General features: G+C 41.0%; 1 protein-coding gene across 3 annotated transcripts in view; it reads left to right on the top strand.

Annotated features, from left to right (window-relative positions):
• Positions 1–16,447, top strand: part of Phka2 (phosphorylase kinase regulatory subunit alpha 2) — a 69,103-nt gene that overhangs the window by 25,304 nt on the left and 27,352 nt on the right. For 2 of the 3 annotated variants that reach the window (XM_077107691.1, XM_077107690.1), the window contains exons 5-12: positions 1,560–1,642; positions 4,192–4,272; positions 5,640–5,738; positions 5,939–6,085; positions 8,065–8,118; positions 8,928–9,050; positions 11,485–11,580; positions 15,783–15,890. In XM_077107691.1, the coding sequence (XP_076963806.1) occupies positions 1,560–1,642; positions 4,192–4,272; positions 5,640–5,738; positions 5,939–6,085; positions 8,065–8,118; positions 8,928–9,050; positions 11,485–11,580; positions 15,783–15,890 (791 nt within the window). The remainder of the gene's footprint in view (positions 1–1,559; positions 1,643–4,191; positions 4,273–5,639; positions 5,739–5,938; positions 6,086–8,064; positions 8,119–8,927; positions 9,051–11,484; positions 11,581–15,782; positions 15,891–16,447) is intronic. The other variant, XM_077107692.1, reaches the window with a different exon arrangement.

Below are 16,447 nucleotides of genomic sequence, written 5' to 3'. Positions count from 1 at the left end.
TATTTCAGAAAATGTGGCAAAATACAAAGAAAAAAAATTGCACTGCCATTTTTCATTTAGATATGTCTCCTCCACATCTTTTTTCTATGCATTTTTATATAATGAGTGTTATATTATATACATAGTCATTTTATTACATAAAAAGATAGTTCAATGCCCCAGTTATAAAGCAGAAAGAGGAAGGAAGGAAGAGAGGGAGGGGTGGGAAGAGGATAGGAAAGAAAGAAAGAAGGGAGGGAATAATGGCATTTCCCCCATAATCTTTTGTTTTTACTTTTTTTTTTAGTTGTAGATGGACATAATACCTTTATTTTATGTATTTGTTTTTATGTGGTGCTGAGGATCGAACCTAGTGCTGAGGATCGAACCCAGTGCCTCATGCATTCTAGGCAAGTGCTCTACCACTGAGCTACACCCCTAGCCCTCCCCCATAATCTTACAAGCTCTTCACAAACATTATTTTAGTAACTTTATTAATGAGTATACTATAATTAAATTATTCCTTTATTTGTTTTGCTGTTATAACTAATGTTGCAATATCAACTTTAATTCCATCTCTATTCCTTCTGAAGATATCATTCAAAGGCTATGTATATATATTGCCGTTTCATTTTCAGTCACTGGTTGTTTAGCTTGCTAGTTAAATTCTCTCATTGATATAAGAGCACACATCTTATAGTATTCATACCTGCTTTCAGAATTCAAACTTTAAAAATATGTGTATTTGTTATAATCGACTACATTTCAAGGGCTAAACAAAAAACAGTTTTCTTGGTCACTGCCTATTACAGTGAGTAAGGCAGCTGCCCAGCAGGTCCTGAGAGCTGGGCTTCCCAGAGGAGGAAGGGCCTCTGGGGACTCTACTTGCCCTATCTGCCACTGGGGAAAAGTACTCACCCTTTCCTTTGGCTCACTCAAGGATAAGTACAGTGCCCTGGTTGTTCTGGGCTCCAATCCTTGCTTTGTTGCAACCTTTTCTGAACAAATCCAATTTGTGCCAGAGGGCTCATACCTTCTCTTTCAACTCTTTCTACCCAGTACATACACACACACACAGTTGGAGCCATTATTTCCTCCCTTCTTTCTTTCTTTTCTATCCTCTTCCCACCCCTCCCTGCCTCTCTTCCTTCCTCTTTCTGAGATTATGTGGAAGTGACATAATCTCACAGCTCTAGTTTTGCTAACCCTTTTGCTTAGCCCCAAACACCCTGTCTCTCAAAGAGTTCAATGATTTTTTTATGACTTGCCTCAGACTTAATTTTTGATGCCATAGTAAGAAAAATGAAAATGAGGGTAAAAAGGTTTGTTTCCTAGCATGATATTTGTAATTTGTAACTAGCAGCTCTCTTCACAACATAACTTCAGCCAGACATTGTGGTATATACCTGTAATCCCAGCAATTCGGGAGGCTGAGGCAGGAGGATCACAAGTTCAAGGCCAATCTCAGTAATCTAAGCAACTTAGCAAGAGAGACCCTTTTATTTTAAAAAATAGCTCAATGGTAAAGCACCTCCGGGTTAAATCCTTAGTATCATAACGTTATTGTTTCTCTTTACTAGGCTTACGTATTATTTTCACCCTTGATGAGGTGGCCTTCATACAGAATCTTGTTTTCTACATAGAAGCTGCATATAAAGTTGCTGTAAGTATCAACACTGGTAGCTACCTTTTTCAGGTGTGCTGGATATAAGAAAGGAAAAAAAAAATCATAGAATTCTTTGAGAGACAGGGTATTTGGGGCGACACAAAAGGTTAGCAAGACTAGAGCTATGAGATTGTGTCACTTCCACATGTAAATGCACATTTTTGTCCTGAGATACAGTTGTGGGCTTTTTTTTTTTTTTTTTTTTTGGAACACCCCACACTTGTTGTCTGAATTATTATGCTTATCTTAAATAAGACCCTAAAATATCCCAGGGGATATATATGTACAGGCCAGCCTGAGTCAGGCTGTAGAAGTGGCAGCATTGGCACCTTGTTAGGATCTGGGGTGCCATGGGGATCACCTTAGCCAGTCCACAGGCAGAGGGACCTGAGCTGGGGCATAAACAGGTATAAAGTCCACTTCCTCTGGGCTTCTGTCTGGCTTTGAAGTTGGAGCCTGATGCACTTCTAGATGACAACTGAACTATGTAGAGCAGTTGCAGCAGTTAGGAAAGGCAGGTTGGTTTTTAAAAATGTCACTGTGGCTTAAGGAATGGTCAGCATACTTTTTCTGCAAAAGATAGGAGAGTAAATATTTTCGACTTTGTCAGGCCCTACAGCCTCTGTTGTGGCTACTCAGCTCTGCCTTTGTAGCGTGAAAGAAGCACAGGCATATGTACACAAATAAGCACGGCTGTTTCCAAAATAAACTTGGCAAAAACAGGTGGTAAGATTTGATCCAAGGACTATAGTTCACTAACCCTAGGTCAAAAGCAGCGATTCTCATTAAGGGGCAATCTTTCTCTCATAGGGTACATTGAACAGTGTCTAAGGACATTTTTTGGTAGTCATACCTGGAGAAGAGGGTACCACTGGCATCTAGTGGTTAGAGGAGTCCGGGGATGCTGCTAAACATCCTACAATGCTCAGAATAGCCCCATGAAACAATTATCTGGTCAAAATGTCATTAGTAGCAGAGTCGATGAACCTTGGTCTAAAGAAACTTGAGAAGCCTTGGAAAGATAGGCCTTTAGTTGGACCTTAGGTGATAAGTAGGGTTTAGTTACCCAGAAGAGAGGAAAAATGGTGTTTTGAGTGTAGGAATAGCATGAGCAGTCAATAACACAGAGGTAGGAACAGGATGAGTTGGGAGGGGAGGTCAGGGTGCTTCAGGAAGAGAGTGCAGAGTAAAGGAACAGACTTAGGGTGAAAATTGACACTGGAAAATAAGGTCAATGAATGGGCATGAAGTGGGCAGAGGCCAGATCAAGTAGAATATGGCCATGCAGAGAGAGAGATGGATGATATCCACTAAGGAAGACACCATTTGTCATGTTAGACTCTGAAGTAGAGGGCTGGATGGACCCAAGAATTTTTTGAGGATGAGCACATGGCTGTGGGGTTGAAGTAAAGATGGGTTTGAGCAAAAGAAGGCCCAGACAAGAAGAATAGTGAAGGAAAGATGCCCAGGCCCAGCTACAAGGCGTATTTGCAGGGAAGGATCTAAAGTTGCTTTAGTGTATCCAAGTTTTAGTGCTCACATTTTACAAATGATCCTCTTTGGAGATTGAAAAATACTGACATTTGGTATTGATCTTATTCTTGTTGAATTATAATCTTTCAATAGTGCATGTACTGGGGCGGGGGATGTGGCTGAAGCGGTAGTGCGCTCGCCTGGCATGCACAGGGCACTGGGTTCTATCCTCAGCACCACATAAAAATAAAATAAAGATGTTGTATCCACCGAAAACTAAAAAATAAATATTAGAAAAACTCTCTCTCTCTCTCTCTCTCTCTCTCTCTCTCTCTCTCTCTCTTTCTCTCTCTCTCTCTCTTTCTAAAAAAAAAAAAAAAAAAATAGATGCTGTTTCAAACCGCATCCAGTACTTAGGTACTTAGGTTTTAAATGCAAGTATTCATCACTGAAGTTAGGTACATGTGTATGGAGTCCTCTGTGTGACAGAGTATTCTGAGCCAATTCACATTAATTGGTTTTTAAACACCATGTATGTTCAGTGATCTGTGCCTCACTTTTGACCTTGGCTCCAGTCACTGAGGTTTTTGCCCAAGCGATAATGCTAAAAATAATTCTTAAATTATTTTAAATGGGTTTGTTGGCTTCAACTAATTATAACCCATGCATCAGAGTTTCTTTATTCCATCTTACAATTCAATATAAGTTCAAAGGCATTCACTAAATACAAGAGCAGCAGTTTGATTTTAAGGTAAATAAAATATTTTGTCCTCTACAAATCAAGAGGTTTTTTATATAAAAATTAATACCTTTTAGAAATAAGAAATTTGAGAGTGCTTTGGCATGCACTTTTGTTCCACTTGAGTATTTTCTTCTAAAATCCTACATAGAGGTCACATGAACTGAAATTGAGGAGGACCAGAGTGTGAGTATATAAAGCCATGAAGTTGGGAGCCTTTGAGAAGACATACTCATATTTCATTGTGCCTGCAGTGACATGAGGGAATCATTTTCCATAGCATGTCTCATATACCTCTTTCACCCCCTCTGATAACTATCTTTTTCTCCCCCAGGATTATGGAATGTGGGAGCGTGGTGATAAGACTAATCAGGGCATTCCAGAATTGAATGCAAGCTCTGTGGGAATGGCCAAGGTGACAGTCCTCTTGTTTGTTCCTTCTTCTGGGTATTTTCTTTGCTTGGGTTCTTCATTAGGAGTTTGAATTTAATTTGATTAGCACATTTTTAAAAGTCCACCGTAAGATGTGAAATTCAAGTGGCACATGTACCCCAGCCAATTGAAATTATAGGTCAAGAAAGTAGGTTTCCTGTGCTGAAATCTGCATGTGTCCAAAAAATAAGTGTGCCCCATCCTTTTTGTCTGTCATGATCACCCATGGGTCAAAGCTCTTGATCCTGTTTTAAGAAGCTACAGGCATGATGTCCAGTCTAGTGAAGGTTGAAGAATACGAGCACTTTGTAAGTTGAGCTCACAAATTCAAACCTACAAGATCAGACAATAATAACAAGTGAAACTGACCATATAGAAAAACATTGGGAGGAGAGGGGAGTATTGGGGATACTGGAAACTTTCCCTAAAAGTATCCCAATATTCTAATTCAAACTCATTTAGAAAATACTCTTGAAACCAAACGAAGCTCACCTGTTGGGTAGATTATGTCTGTAGGCCATCAGTTTGCATCTCTTGCTGTAGACATTTAACATGCCTTCTTCCCTTGCTGTTTTTTTTAAGACCAAAGTAGATTTTTTGGACAGAGTGAAGGCTTGAGCCAGAATTTTAAAAGTAACAATAAATGTGCTCTGTTAAGTATATTTAGGTAAACTGATAGGAAATACACTTATTCCTAAAATAATTAACTTTCTAGAGTTTGTCTATTCTTCCCATGCTAAGGGGTGGGAGGGAAAGGGAGGGGGCAGGGTATTAGCAAGGATGGTGGAATGTGATGGACATCATTATCCAAAGTATATGTATGAAGACACGAATTAGTGTCAACATACTTTATATACAACCAGAGATATGAAAAATTGTGCTGTATATGTGTAATAAGAATTATAATGCATTCTGCTGTCATATTTTTTTAAAAAAATCAATAAAAAAAAAGAATTAACTTTCTGAAGTACCAGATGTGCTAATGGTAGAAGTTCACTGCTAAAATAGGTGAAAGAGAAGCCAATCATTAATCTAGCCCCCCAAATACACACGTGTGTGTGATGATATGAATTTGTTAAAATTTCAGTTTATGGTAGAATGCTAATTTCATTTTAGGAAATGTTTTCCTATTTTCTCTTTCTTGTTCTTGGAATGAGCAGTAACATATTGGAAATCTTTTAGCCACTGAAAATGAGTATAGAACATGACCAGAGGACTCCTTAACTGGATTTTAAAAATGTGTTTCATGGCCTTTGGGAAAATATGATTCTAGATTGCTTATGAAAAAGGATTGTCAGATATTGGAATGTGTGTACATTAGAAAAAAGTAATTCATGCCTGTATTTGTAGGCAGCACTTGAGGCAATTGATGAACTGGACCTTTTTGGAGCCCATGGAGGACGAAAGTCAGTAATCCATGTCCTGCCTGATGAGGTTGAGCACTGCCAGGTAACAGCTCAGTCTCCTGAATTCTAGAAAGTAGGGAAGGAGAATTATGGAGGAGAAGACCTGAGCTCTTATTTAGATTCTCCACCTTTCTAATTGACAGACTCATTTGAATGTTGCCTTGAATCTAAGGTTGTGGTCTCTAGATACTGTGTCTATTAGTGCTTCTCCAGGTTAAACCACCTTTTTGTTTTTTCATTTAGTCTATTCTGTTCTCCATGCTGCCAAGAGCATCGACATCTAAAGAGATTGATGCTGGACTTCTTTCCATTATTTCTTTCCCGGCCTTTGCAGTAGAAGATATGAACCTTGTGAATGTGACCAAAAATGAAATTATTTCCAAGCTCCAGGTAAGCATTGGTTACACTAGTGCTCTTCCACCCTGTATTAAATGCCACTTTCACATGATGACATGAAGTAGGAGTAGCTCAATTGTGAGGTTAATGGCTTGTTTTATTTAAGTGGACTCATGCTTTACCCAAAGCTGAGTCTATAGGTGAGTAAACGAAGTCTCAGAGTGATGAAGTGCCTTAGTTCTCTTCATAAGTAGCAGAACTTTTACTCAGGCCTTTATTTATCTTATTTGTTCTTTTTAGTTACACATGACAGTAGAGTGTATTTTGACATATCATACATACATGGAGTATAACAACTTCCCATTCTTGTGGTTGGACATGATGTGGAGTTATACTGGTCATGTGTTCATATATGAACATAGGAAAGTTATGTCTGATTCATTCTACTGTTTTTCTTGTTCTCACCCTGCTCTGTCCCCTTCATTCCCCTTTGTCTAATTCAAACAACTCCTTTTCTTCCCTCCCCTCTCTTTAGCATCTGCATATCAGAGAGAACATTTGGCCTTTGGTTTTGGGGGATTGGCTTATTTCTCTTAGTATGGAAGTCTCCAGTTCCATCCATTTACCCGCAAATGCCATAATTTCATTCTTCTTTATAGCTGAGTAATATTCCGTTGTGTGTGTGTGTGTGTGTGTGTGTGTGTGTGTGTGTGTGTGTATCATATTTTCTTTATCCATTCATATGTTGAAGGGCACCTAGGTTGATTCCATAGCTTAGCTATTGTGAATTGAGCTCAATCAGGCATTTTTGAATTCCTATTCCTACCACCACCATACTTCTAAGGCAGGGCTACTTAACCCTTTAGACATCATAGGCAGTCTCCTTTGAGAATCTCTCAAAAGCTCTAGAATCACTACTAGGGAAAAAAAAAAGCACCTCTCCTGATGTTGTTGACTCACAAAATCAGGAGACTTGGTGATCTCAGAGTTAAATTCAGGTTAAAAAATATCCTGTTTTGCAGAGAAATGCAGTAACTATGATATATTACTCTAAATTGAAACTGTTATTAAGTACTCCACCCACCTGAAATTATCAGTAAAATTACCAAAGAATATAGGTTTCCTAAGCTGAAATCTGCATGTTGATTATTCCACTTAGATTCAGAGAAAAATGGAAACAAAGGTGTTAAAGGGTCTCCAATCCTATTGCCGAAACAAAATGGCTGTAGTGGTCAGGTTCAGTAGAAACAAAGGAATCTCTTAAAGTATTTGGAGTAGGAAGGGAGCTAATGCAGGAAATGAAGTGCCTACTAGAGGAGTGGGTTGTAGGCTGAGCCCCCTGGGACAACTCCCAGGACCACATGGGGGCACTGCTCCAGGCCTCCAGGAGCAATGCTAGAGCAGGTCTGCTGCAGAGGTCTTACACACTGAAAAAACTGGAAAATGGACACCCAAAGTTGCCATACAGGGATTAGGGGGTTAGATGAAGATTGCTGCACTTACCCTCCTTTCTTGGCACCCAGGAAGCTAGAGTCTTGCAGCAGGAAAATCAACTATGACACTCTTAAGCACAGCAAGCCCCTCCCTCCCTCTCTGCCAAATCTTGTGGCCACATGTGATGGCAGAGCCAACGGCAAGGAGTCTGAGGAGTGTCATTACGGCTTCCCAATCTTTCAAGCAGGAGCTAGCCAATCCAAGTTATCTGCCGTGGTGGCTTCTGCAAATAACTATAGTCCCTTTGCATCTTTGTGTGACACAGAAATCACAATGAAAGAATGCTTAGTCACTGAACTTTTAGTAATTACTCTCACAGCCCCAATACTCCAGTGGAGCATTTCAACATTTCTTTCCAAGTACTTTTCTTACTACTTAAAGAATAAGCCTTTATACTAATAGCAAAGAGCACTTGGGGCCTATTTAGTTACTAAAAGATTCATGGATGAGAGGATAAAGGGCTGACTTGAATTAAAATAAAAAAGGCAAAGAAATTCTTGTGATTTCATCAAACGTATTTTATTTCTTTACCTTACTAGGGGCGTTATGGATGCTGTCGCTTCCTTCGAGATGGTTATAAGACCCCAAGAGAGGTTGTATTTAAATATTGTTTCTTACAGTCCTTTAACTGCTTCATATCTAACTTGCCAGTGTGTTGTTCTCCCTCTATTGATTATAATTATACGTTGGAATATTGGAAAGGGAAGTATTAATTTTGGAGTCAGCAAGCCTGGAGTTAGGCAATAGAATAGTAAGATCATCAAGAGGACAGCAAGCTGATAGTTTAAAGCCAGCTTATAGACAAGGACAAACAGTTCTGTGGCTCACACAGTTTTTTTTTAAAGACCATCCATGGCCTCCTCCTTGGGTTTCTTTGTCACAGTGAGTAATATAATGAATAAATAAAACAGGTTGCCAAGCATTGCAATAGGGAAATTGCTATTTATTTGTTAGATAGGATGCTTTAGTGAAATAGACTACCAAGGAGTCTTGTGTATATTTCTGATTTACTTTCTGAAATTTTATCATGGAAAACTGTCCAAAATAGCATCTCCTCATTATAGGAGGCTCCTAATCATGCCTTCCTGAAAGCCACACTGAATCAGACAAGCAAGGGAAACCCAGTGAGACATGATGGTAAAGTGTATGTAATCTGATATCACCTTGAAGAAACTTTTACATATGCTGCTGGGCATAGTGACACATGCCTGTAATCTCAGCAACTTGGAAGGCTGAGACAGGAGAAGCACAGTTCAAGGCCAGCTTCAGCAACTCAGTGAGACCTTGTCTCAGAATTTTTAAAAAATTATTTTAAAGGAGTGAGGCTGTAGCTCAGTGGTAAAGCACCCTGGGTTCAAACCCTCATATCAAAGGAAAAAAAGTTTTATGTATTTGATTCCAGGACCCAAACCGATTGCATTATGACCCTGCTGAACTCAAGCTCTTTGAAAACATTGAGTGTGAGTGGCCTGTGTTCTGGACTTATTTCATCATAGATGGAATCTTCAATGGTGATGCTGTTCAGGTAAGAATATAGCAGGTGTTGTGCTGATAATAAACTTTTTCACCCTACTGTCATGCTAATTATTAGTAGAACATAGGTTATGTAAGAATTTAAGTCATTCTTTCAGTTACCTGTTGCTGTTTAACAAACTCCCGACACTTAGTGAATCAAAACAACAACTCTTATCTATTTGCTCATGATTCTGCAATTTGGGCAGGGCCCATTAGGTACAGATTGTCTCTGCTTCTCCTGATGTCAGCTAGGATGTTTCCATGGGTCTACAGGATCTTCCTCACTCATGAGTTAATCCTGGTTGTCAAGTGATGCTAGGAGCTCAGCTGTACTGTTGAGGGGGTGCTTGGTTCTCCTTCACATGGCTAGCTTGAACTTCTCACAGCATTGAAGTCCCTAGGCCATTAGGCTTTTTACATTGATGGTTGCCTTCCCCACAGAACACAAAAGCATAGGCTGCCAAGCTTTCCTTAGGTCTGGAACTGGCTGAGTGTTATTCTCATCACATTCTGTCAGCTAAACGGCCATCCCATATGAAAGGAGGAGGGCACTAGACAGAGGCATGGGTACCAGGAGGCATAGTTTCTGTCTATCCCAGACTGGTTTTGTTATTCCTGTTCTTTCCAGATGAGCCAGTTGTTTTGCTTTCATTTCCTCTAGTTTAACTCGAGTTTTGCTGTCATTAGCTCTTATTTAATGTACCAGCCTAACTGGTCTCCCAATCTCCAGCCTTACTCCCTGTTGTTTTTATTCTCTATACCCAAGCCAGAGTGATCTCATTAAAAGACAAATTAGATTATGCTGCTGCCTTGCTTAAAAGCTTTGGATGGCTCTATGATTGCTTTTGAAATGAAGTCCAAGATCTTTATGAGTTTTGTTGGGTCTCATTTGCTCTGGTCTGGTTTCCACCACTGTATCCTGACTCCTTTCTGCTTACTACCTTCCTTGAGTTTTGTAACCAGTACACTGAAGTCCTTCTCAGTCCTTGCAGCAGGCCAAACTCACTTGCTACTCTTCTCAAAGACCTAGGACATTCTTTCTACTTGCAACTGACCCACTCCTTCACGCAGTTCATTGTGGCCTTTTCAGAAAGCCTTCTTTTACCCTAAAAGCTGGGTTGGGCACCCCTTTTCCACACCTCACAGCACCTACAGCAGCATGGGTCACACTAGATTTAATCTCCCACTTCTCTATCAAAGGACTCTGGTAGAGGCAGTCTCTATCCAACTCACTGATATGTTCCCTGGGCCTAGTACTTAGTAAATGCTCAGTAAATACTGGTTAATGCAGCACTCATTTGTTCAAGACATATTTCTTTGGCTTCTACTTGGCACCAGGCACTGTGCTGAGCCTTGAGCATACTTTGTTGAGCAGAGCAGATTTGCACTCTTGAAGCCCTACTGACTCAGATACTTTGCTATCTTCTCAGCCTATTGGGTTTGGAGGAGGAGGAGATGAGCAATCTCAGATACATTTTAGATTTTGAAAGCTCCCCTGGTCAGAAATTCAAAGCAGTAAGCTTGAAATGTTATTCCCTCATTGTTGATTCTTACTCTTGCACATTAGTGATTGTCTTGAGTTTTATGTCTTCTTTTTATCTGAGTGTTGAAAGATCTCAAAATGATTGTCTTTGAATTTCAACTGTGAACAGACTTAACAATTATGAGAGGCAAGGAGAGAAAACAAAAATGACTACTTGATATTTTGTTTTGTAAGCCTCAACAGAGTCTACCACCCTATACACCTATACAAATGTCTTGTTGACATTTGTAAAATGATACAATCATGATCATGCTTTGCCATTCATAAATATAAAATGAAAAGAAAACTAGATCTGGGAGGTATTTGACTGGGCTCTCCAAAGAAAAAATATTAAATATCCAGGTGGCTGGTTCTGTTTTTCTTTTTTCTTTGTGGTGCTTGGGATTAAACCCAGGAGTGCTCTACCACTAAGCTACATCCCTAGCCCTTTCTATTTTTTATTTGGAGACAGGGTCCCACTAAATTACTGAGGCCGGCCTTGAACTTGTAATTCTCCTGTCTTAGCCTCCCAAGTTTGCTGGGATTACAGGCGTGCACCCTCCTTCCTAGCACTAAATTTAAATATGTGAGAAGAGTAAAATATTTAAACAATGAGTTAAAGACAGATATGAGTACTGTGGGAATTCTGAGGAAGAAACAGGTAGTTCATGATGGGCTATTCTGTCCCTTTCCCCACAAGCTTGACAGGTGGGGCTGAGTTTAGACACACGCAAGGGAGGAATGAGCAGTCAGCAGGAGTCCCTCTGGAGCTCCTGGAGCAGACATGTTTGTATATTTCTTTACCCTATGTCCGACTTCTAATCTTTTTATTGCCAAGAGAACTGTTTTTCTAAGATGTGCTGCTAATGCAGCATTAATCACCTGATCTTTTTCATACTGAGGTAAGGGGGCTGTTTTCCAGGTCCAAGAGTACCGAGAGGCCCTGGAGGGAATATTAATCAGAGGCAAGGACGGGATCCACTTGGTGCCGGAACTCTATGCCGTCCCACCTGACAAGGTAACCATGTGGCACAAAGCCTTTTGCACTGCTCATCTAGAACTAAACTTGTTGGTGCTTATCCTTTTGGTATTCTTCATCCCACTTCCAGGCCTGATGGGCATTTTTTCTGCAGAAGTGGTTTCTTTTCTTTTTTTAAACAATATTTTTTTTAGTTGTAGAAGGACACAATACTTTGTTTATTTAGTATTTTTTATGTGGTGCTGGGGATCAAACCCAGTGCCTCATGCATGCTAGGCAAGCATTCTACCACTGAACCACAACTCCAACCCAGGAGAAGTGGTTTCTGAAGCCTTAGGTAGTGTTACCATCATCACAAGGAATATGGCTTTAGGGAAAATATGTGGAACATGCTTGACCATGAATGTCCTACGGAGGTGGCAGTTAAAGACCTTCAGAACATACCTGCCCTCCCTGGACCCCAGGTAGAAGGAATGTTACAGAGCACAAAACACTGTTGTGCACCATGTTCTTATACATTGCCATAGAAGAAGAAACATATTTTAGGGGGATAATGAGACTTTCCTCCTTTGAGTCAAGGGGTTCCCAAGCTAGAATTTGAGTAATTGTCAGAAGCCAGTGCACATCAGGAAGAGAGAAACTGTCCAGTTCCAAGGAGATGACTGAAGATGGTTTTGTTCTATCCAGTTTCCTAAATTGGGTCTGTTGGACCTCTATATGGCTTGGTGGGAGGATTTCCCTGTAAGCATCTGATGTTTATAAGAAAAGAACTCTCCATTCAAGGCTGTTTGTCCCTGCCATGTTCCTAGTGCTTTAAAGTTTCCTTATTGCATTTGTAGGATAAAAGGCCTTCAGAGAGCTGGCTCTCCCCAAGATCCACAGGGATCCAGCAGAAGTCTATCCTGAATCAGCTTGGGTTTAGGTGTTCTGTGGTTGAATCAGGCCATACATATGGCCAGGGGACTTGCAGTGACCTTGGAAATAATCTGTCTCAGTTCAGAGAGGTTTTGGAACATGTCAAAGCTCAGACAGCACTGGGCTCTGCCCTGGGACCAGACCCCACATTCAGGGCCTCCCCACAATTCCACATTGCCTCCTAATGAGTGATATATTTTCACCTAATAGAAATATCTACATAATGGTTGCTCTCACTGGGTTTCTAAAAGCACTGGTATAGAGGACTTTCCTTTACTTTTGCTAGAAAATACTAAAGGAATCTGAGACTTGATCCTTAAAGCAGAAAAGTACCACTGTGTATTACTTTGGGTCTTATTTAATCTAGAAGGAACTAGTAAATGTTAGATAACTTAACCAATTAAAACAAGAAGAAAATAAAAGAAAGGAGTTGAGTTTCTGTGAGAAGTAGAATGTTCTGCTAGGTGCATTTAGTTCTTTTACACTGATCACAGTCCATCTGACTTGCTGGTTCCTTACTGGTTCACTGGGTGGCACCTTGTAACTGGCTGTATTCTTCCAATGGTCTCACTCAACCCCACCAGTCTGGACCAATGGCCCAACACTCCAGAATCTTGAAGCTCCCCACTCATCCTGGCATGGACACACAGCTCATATCATCCAAACTCTCTCAGGAGTAATTTTGTTCCAGAGTTGAGGGCAAGATTTAAGACAAGAACTATTTTTCCCTCACTGTACAGATCAGGCTGTAGAGCATGCTAGGACTCTTTTTATTTATTTATTTATTATTTTTTGATACCAGAGATTGAAGCTAGGGGCACTTAACCACTGAACCAAATCCCCAACCCTTTTTATTTTTTATTTTGAGACAGGTCTTGCTAAGTTGCTTAGGGCTTTGCTAAGTTGCTGAGGCTGATCTTGAACTTGCAATCTTCCTGCCTCAGCCTCACAAATTGCTGGGATTACAGGCATGTGCCACTGTACCTGGCTAGGGACTGTTTTCTGAGTGTTAAAAACTTGGATTTCCTGCAAATATATTCATTTTACTATGTGTGCTGTGGATGTGAGGGTAGAGCTGGGTCACTTTCCAGCAGCTACATGTTTCTATCCCCTGTTCAGGTTGCTCCTTTTCATATACTGAGGCATTGGCAAAATAAAATTAGTAATGGGTAATTTAAAACTTGGAAGCAGAGAAAAGGAAAACAAATCATCTCGGGGAATTTTACATATTGTATGGTAGAGAATAACCATCCCTATTCTACCAAAAGGCACATTGCAGTGACCATAGTAAATGGTAGGTGTTAAAGCTGCATTTTGCTTTTTTTTTTTTTTTGATATTAGAGATTGAACCCAGGAGTACTTGAACTATTGAGCTATAGCCCCAGACCTTTATATTTTTATTTTGAAACAGGGTCTTGCTAAGTTACTGAGGATGACCTCAGACTTGCTATCCTCCTGCCTCAGCTTCTCCAGTTACTGAGATTACAGGTGTGCACCACACCTGGCCTGCACTTCACTTTCTAATGGACAGCACTGGCTGCACATCATAAAAAGTACTCTGAAGCTCTGTCTCTTCTAAGTTCCACACTGATCTTTCAGTTTCTGCTTGTCATTACAACATCCTCCTGTATTCAGCACATTTATGCTTGTATGCTAGACATCAATTTTGGACACTATTTTACCTTAACTACATTTTGTATTGCCTGCTTACAAATGACAACTAGGAAGGTTCCTCAGTTACATCAATAATATGTAGAGACCACTGGGAAGGATTTCTGGAGACAGGACCACCACAGGCCCATATGGCAGCTTTGTGCAAATTAGCAAAAGCCCGGGGCCAGGGTGGCAAACAGCTTGGTTTCATCCTTGCTCATCTCAGCCACCATACTTGTGCCAGCCAAAGGGTCCCCTGTTGGACAGTTGGGAACTAATGAAATTGTCCCCGGCAAATGTGTAGTGAGCAGCTGCTTATGCCAGGTGCCAACCTAAGGAATGGAGTACCGATGTGGTTACCAAACCAGTGCTATCTCTGTGAGGTTCTGACTAGTGGGGCCAGAGGAGCTAGGTCCAGAGATAGAGGCAGTGCAGGAGGCCACATGCATGGTGCATCTGAGCGCCTGCAAGCAGTTCAGAAGGGCCAGAATAGATGGCAAGAGGGACCCTCCATATGCAGGGAGGTGTAGCCGTGGGAAGGTGGCCCAGACACCTTATCTGCTTTCTCATTCTAGATCTTTGCAGTCTTTCTTAACATCTCTTAAATTTTCAAATAGCTTTTACATAATATCTGATTGTATAATATCTGCACACTACAAAACTTCTAGGATTCTGTAAAGAAAGAAGAAAATATTTATCTCTAAGCATACTACCATAAGATAACATTTTAGAGAATCTCCTTCCATACTATTATCCTATTTGATGATTTGATTTCTACTGACATTTAATTGCATTTAGTTTATGTACTTAGTTTCTTAAATGTTTACCACTACTGAAAAAAATTAAATTTTACTGAATATATTAATATCACTGATTAATCCACAAGAAGAGAATAACTCCCCTCATGGTATGATCTTCCCTTTGGAGAGGGATAAGTATTTCCTATTTCCTTCAATTAACCTATGTTTTCTGGAGGAAAGTGGTCAAGGACATTACCCCCAACCAACATTGTAATGACTAAAAACTCAAAAGGCAGCATGGAGTTTATAAGAGAGTAAGTCACAGACTAACTCACAATGGGTAGCCAGCAGAGTCCAGGAGTTTATTTTGATAGACAGAAGCTCCCAGTGGGTTCTCTTTTCTGAAGCCCTGATGGACGGAGGGTTCATGGTCTAGCAGTACAATTGTTTTTCCACAAAAAAATAGTGCCACCTTCTGGTAATTTTCTTGTATAGGCACACCCCTGGCAATGGCAAGAGAGAAGAAACTAGACTTGACTCCCAGCCAGGTACTGCCACAGCTGAAGGCTGCTGTTTTTGACCCTTTTACCCGTAATACAGCCATATGGAAGCACAAGTTGTGGAACTTCTTGATGCCCAGAGGTGTGCATGAAGGAGGTAGTCCAGGCTTCCTGCACTTACTGCCCATAGTGTGCTTATGGGCAAAGCACTAGCCTGGGACCAGGCCTAGATTTGATATCTCTGCTGCTTATAGTCATGCTGCCCAAAGAGAGGGTCTTTTTACCTTCCTGGTCCCACATCCTGGCACTTGCACAGAATTGGTCTAGAGAATGAGAACCATTTTGTAAATCCGCAGTGTGCTCCCCAGTGTAAGGTGTCACTGGCCCTTTTATCCTCTGGTGGTCTGATTTTGGGTTTTGCTCTCTCTGTCAGGTGGATGAAGAGTACAAGAATCCTCACACGGTGGACAGAGTTCCTCTGGGGAAGCTGCCCCATCTCTGGGGTCAGTCCTTGTACATCCTCAGCTCCCTGTTGGCAGAGGTAGGGGGCTTGGTGACCACACCGGCTGGAAACCATCTGAATGGAGGTGTAGGGAATCCTGGAAGAGCACAGGGACTGTCTGCACAGCATGATTGTCAGTGTCTTCTGCATCTCCATGTCTTTTGCATATTCTTGCCTTTAAAATCAAATGCACTGTGTTGGCTCTCAGGCTTGACTCCTATCCTAGTGTGTTCATATTTACATTAACCAGGTCAGATCAGCCACATGCCAAAATTCCCTGTCCCTCCTCCTGCTGACATTCCTGTCTGTGGCTAGAATGCATATAAATTGATGGTCAGCAGGAGCTGGACATTTCTCAACCAGGATTAGCACATCTGATCCTGGAAGATATGGGATGGGATGAGTGAAGCTGTCCTGGCCCCAGCCTCAGGCACAGGAAACAGGAGGACTTCCAGATCTCACTACTAGAGGAGGCAGCAGGTGCAGGTGGTCCCTCAGACAACCTCCAACTCGCAACCCGCTCCCCCAGAGTCTCCTGCCTCTTGACCTATTCCTTCTTTTTTTTGGCTAGGGTTGGGGAGTACCAGGGATTGAAC

This window comes from Callospermophilus lateralis, chromosome X, assembly GCF_048772815.1.
Source record: "Callospermophilus lateralis isolate mCalLat2 chromosome X, mCalLat2.hap1, whole genome shotgun sequence".
NCBI classification, from domain to species: Eukaryota; Metazoa; Chordata; class Mammalia; order Rodentia; family Sciuridae; genus Callospermophilus; species Callospermophilus lateralis.
This window is presented reverse-complemented; position numbering and strand designations above follow the sequence as displayed.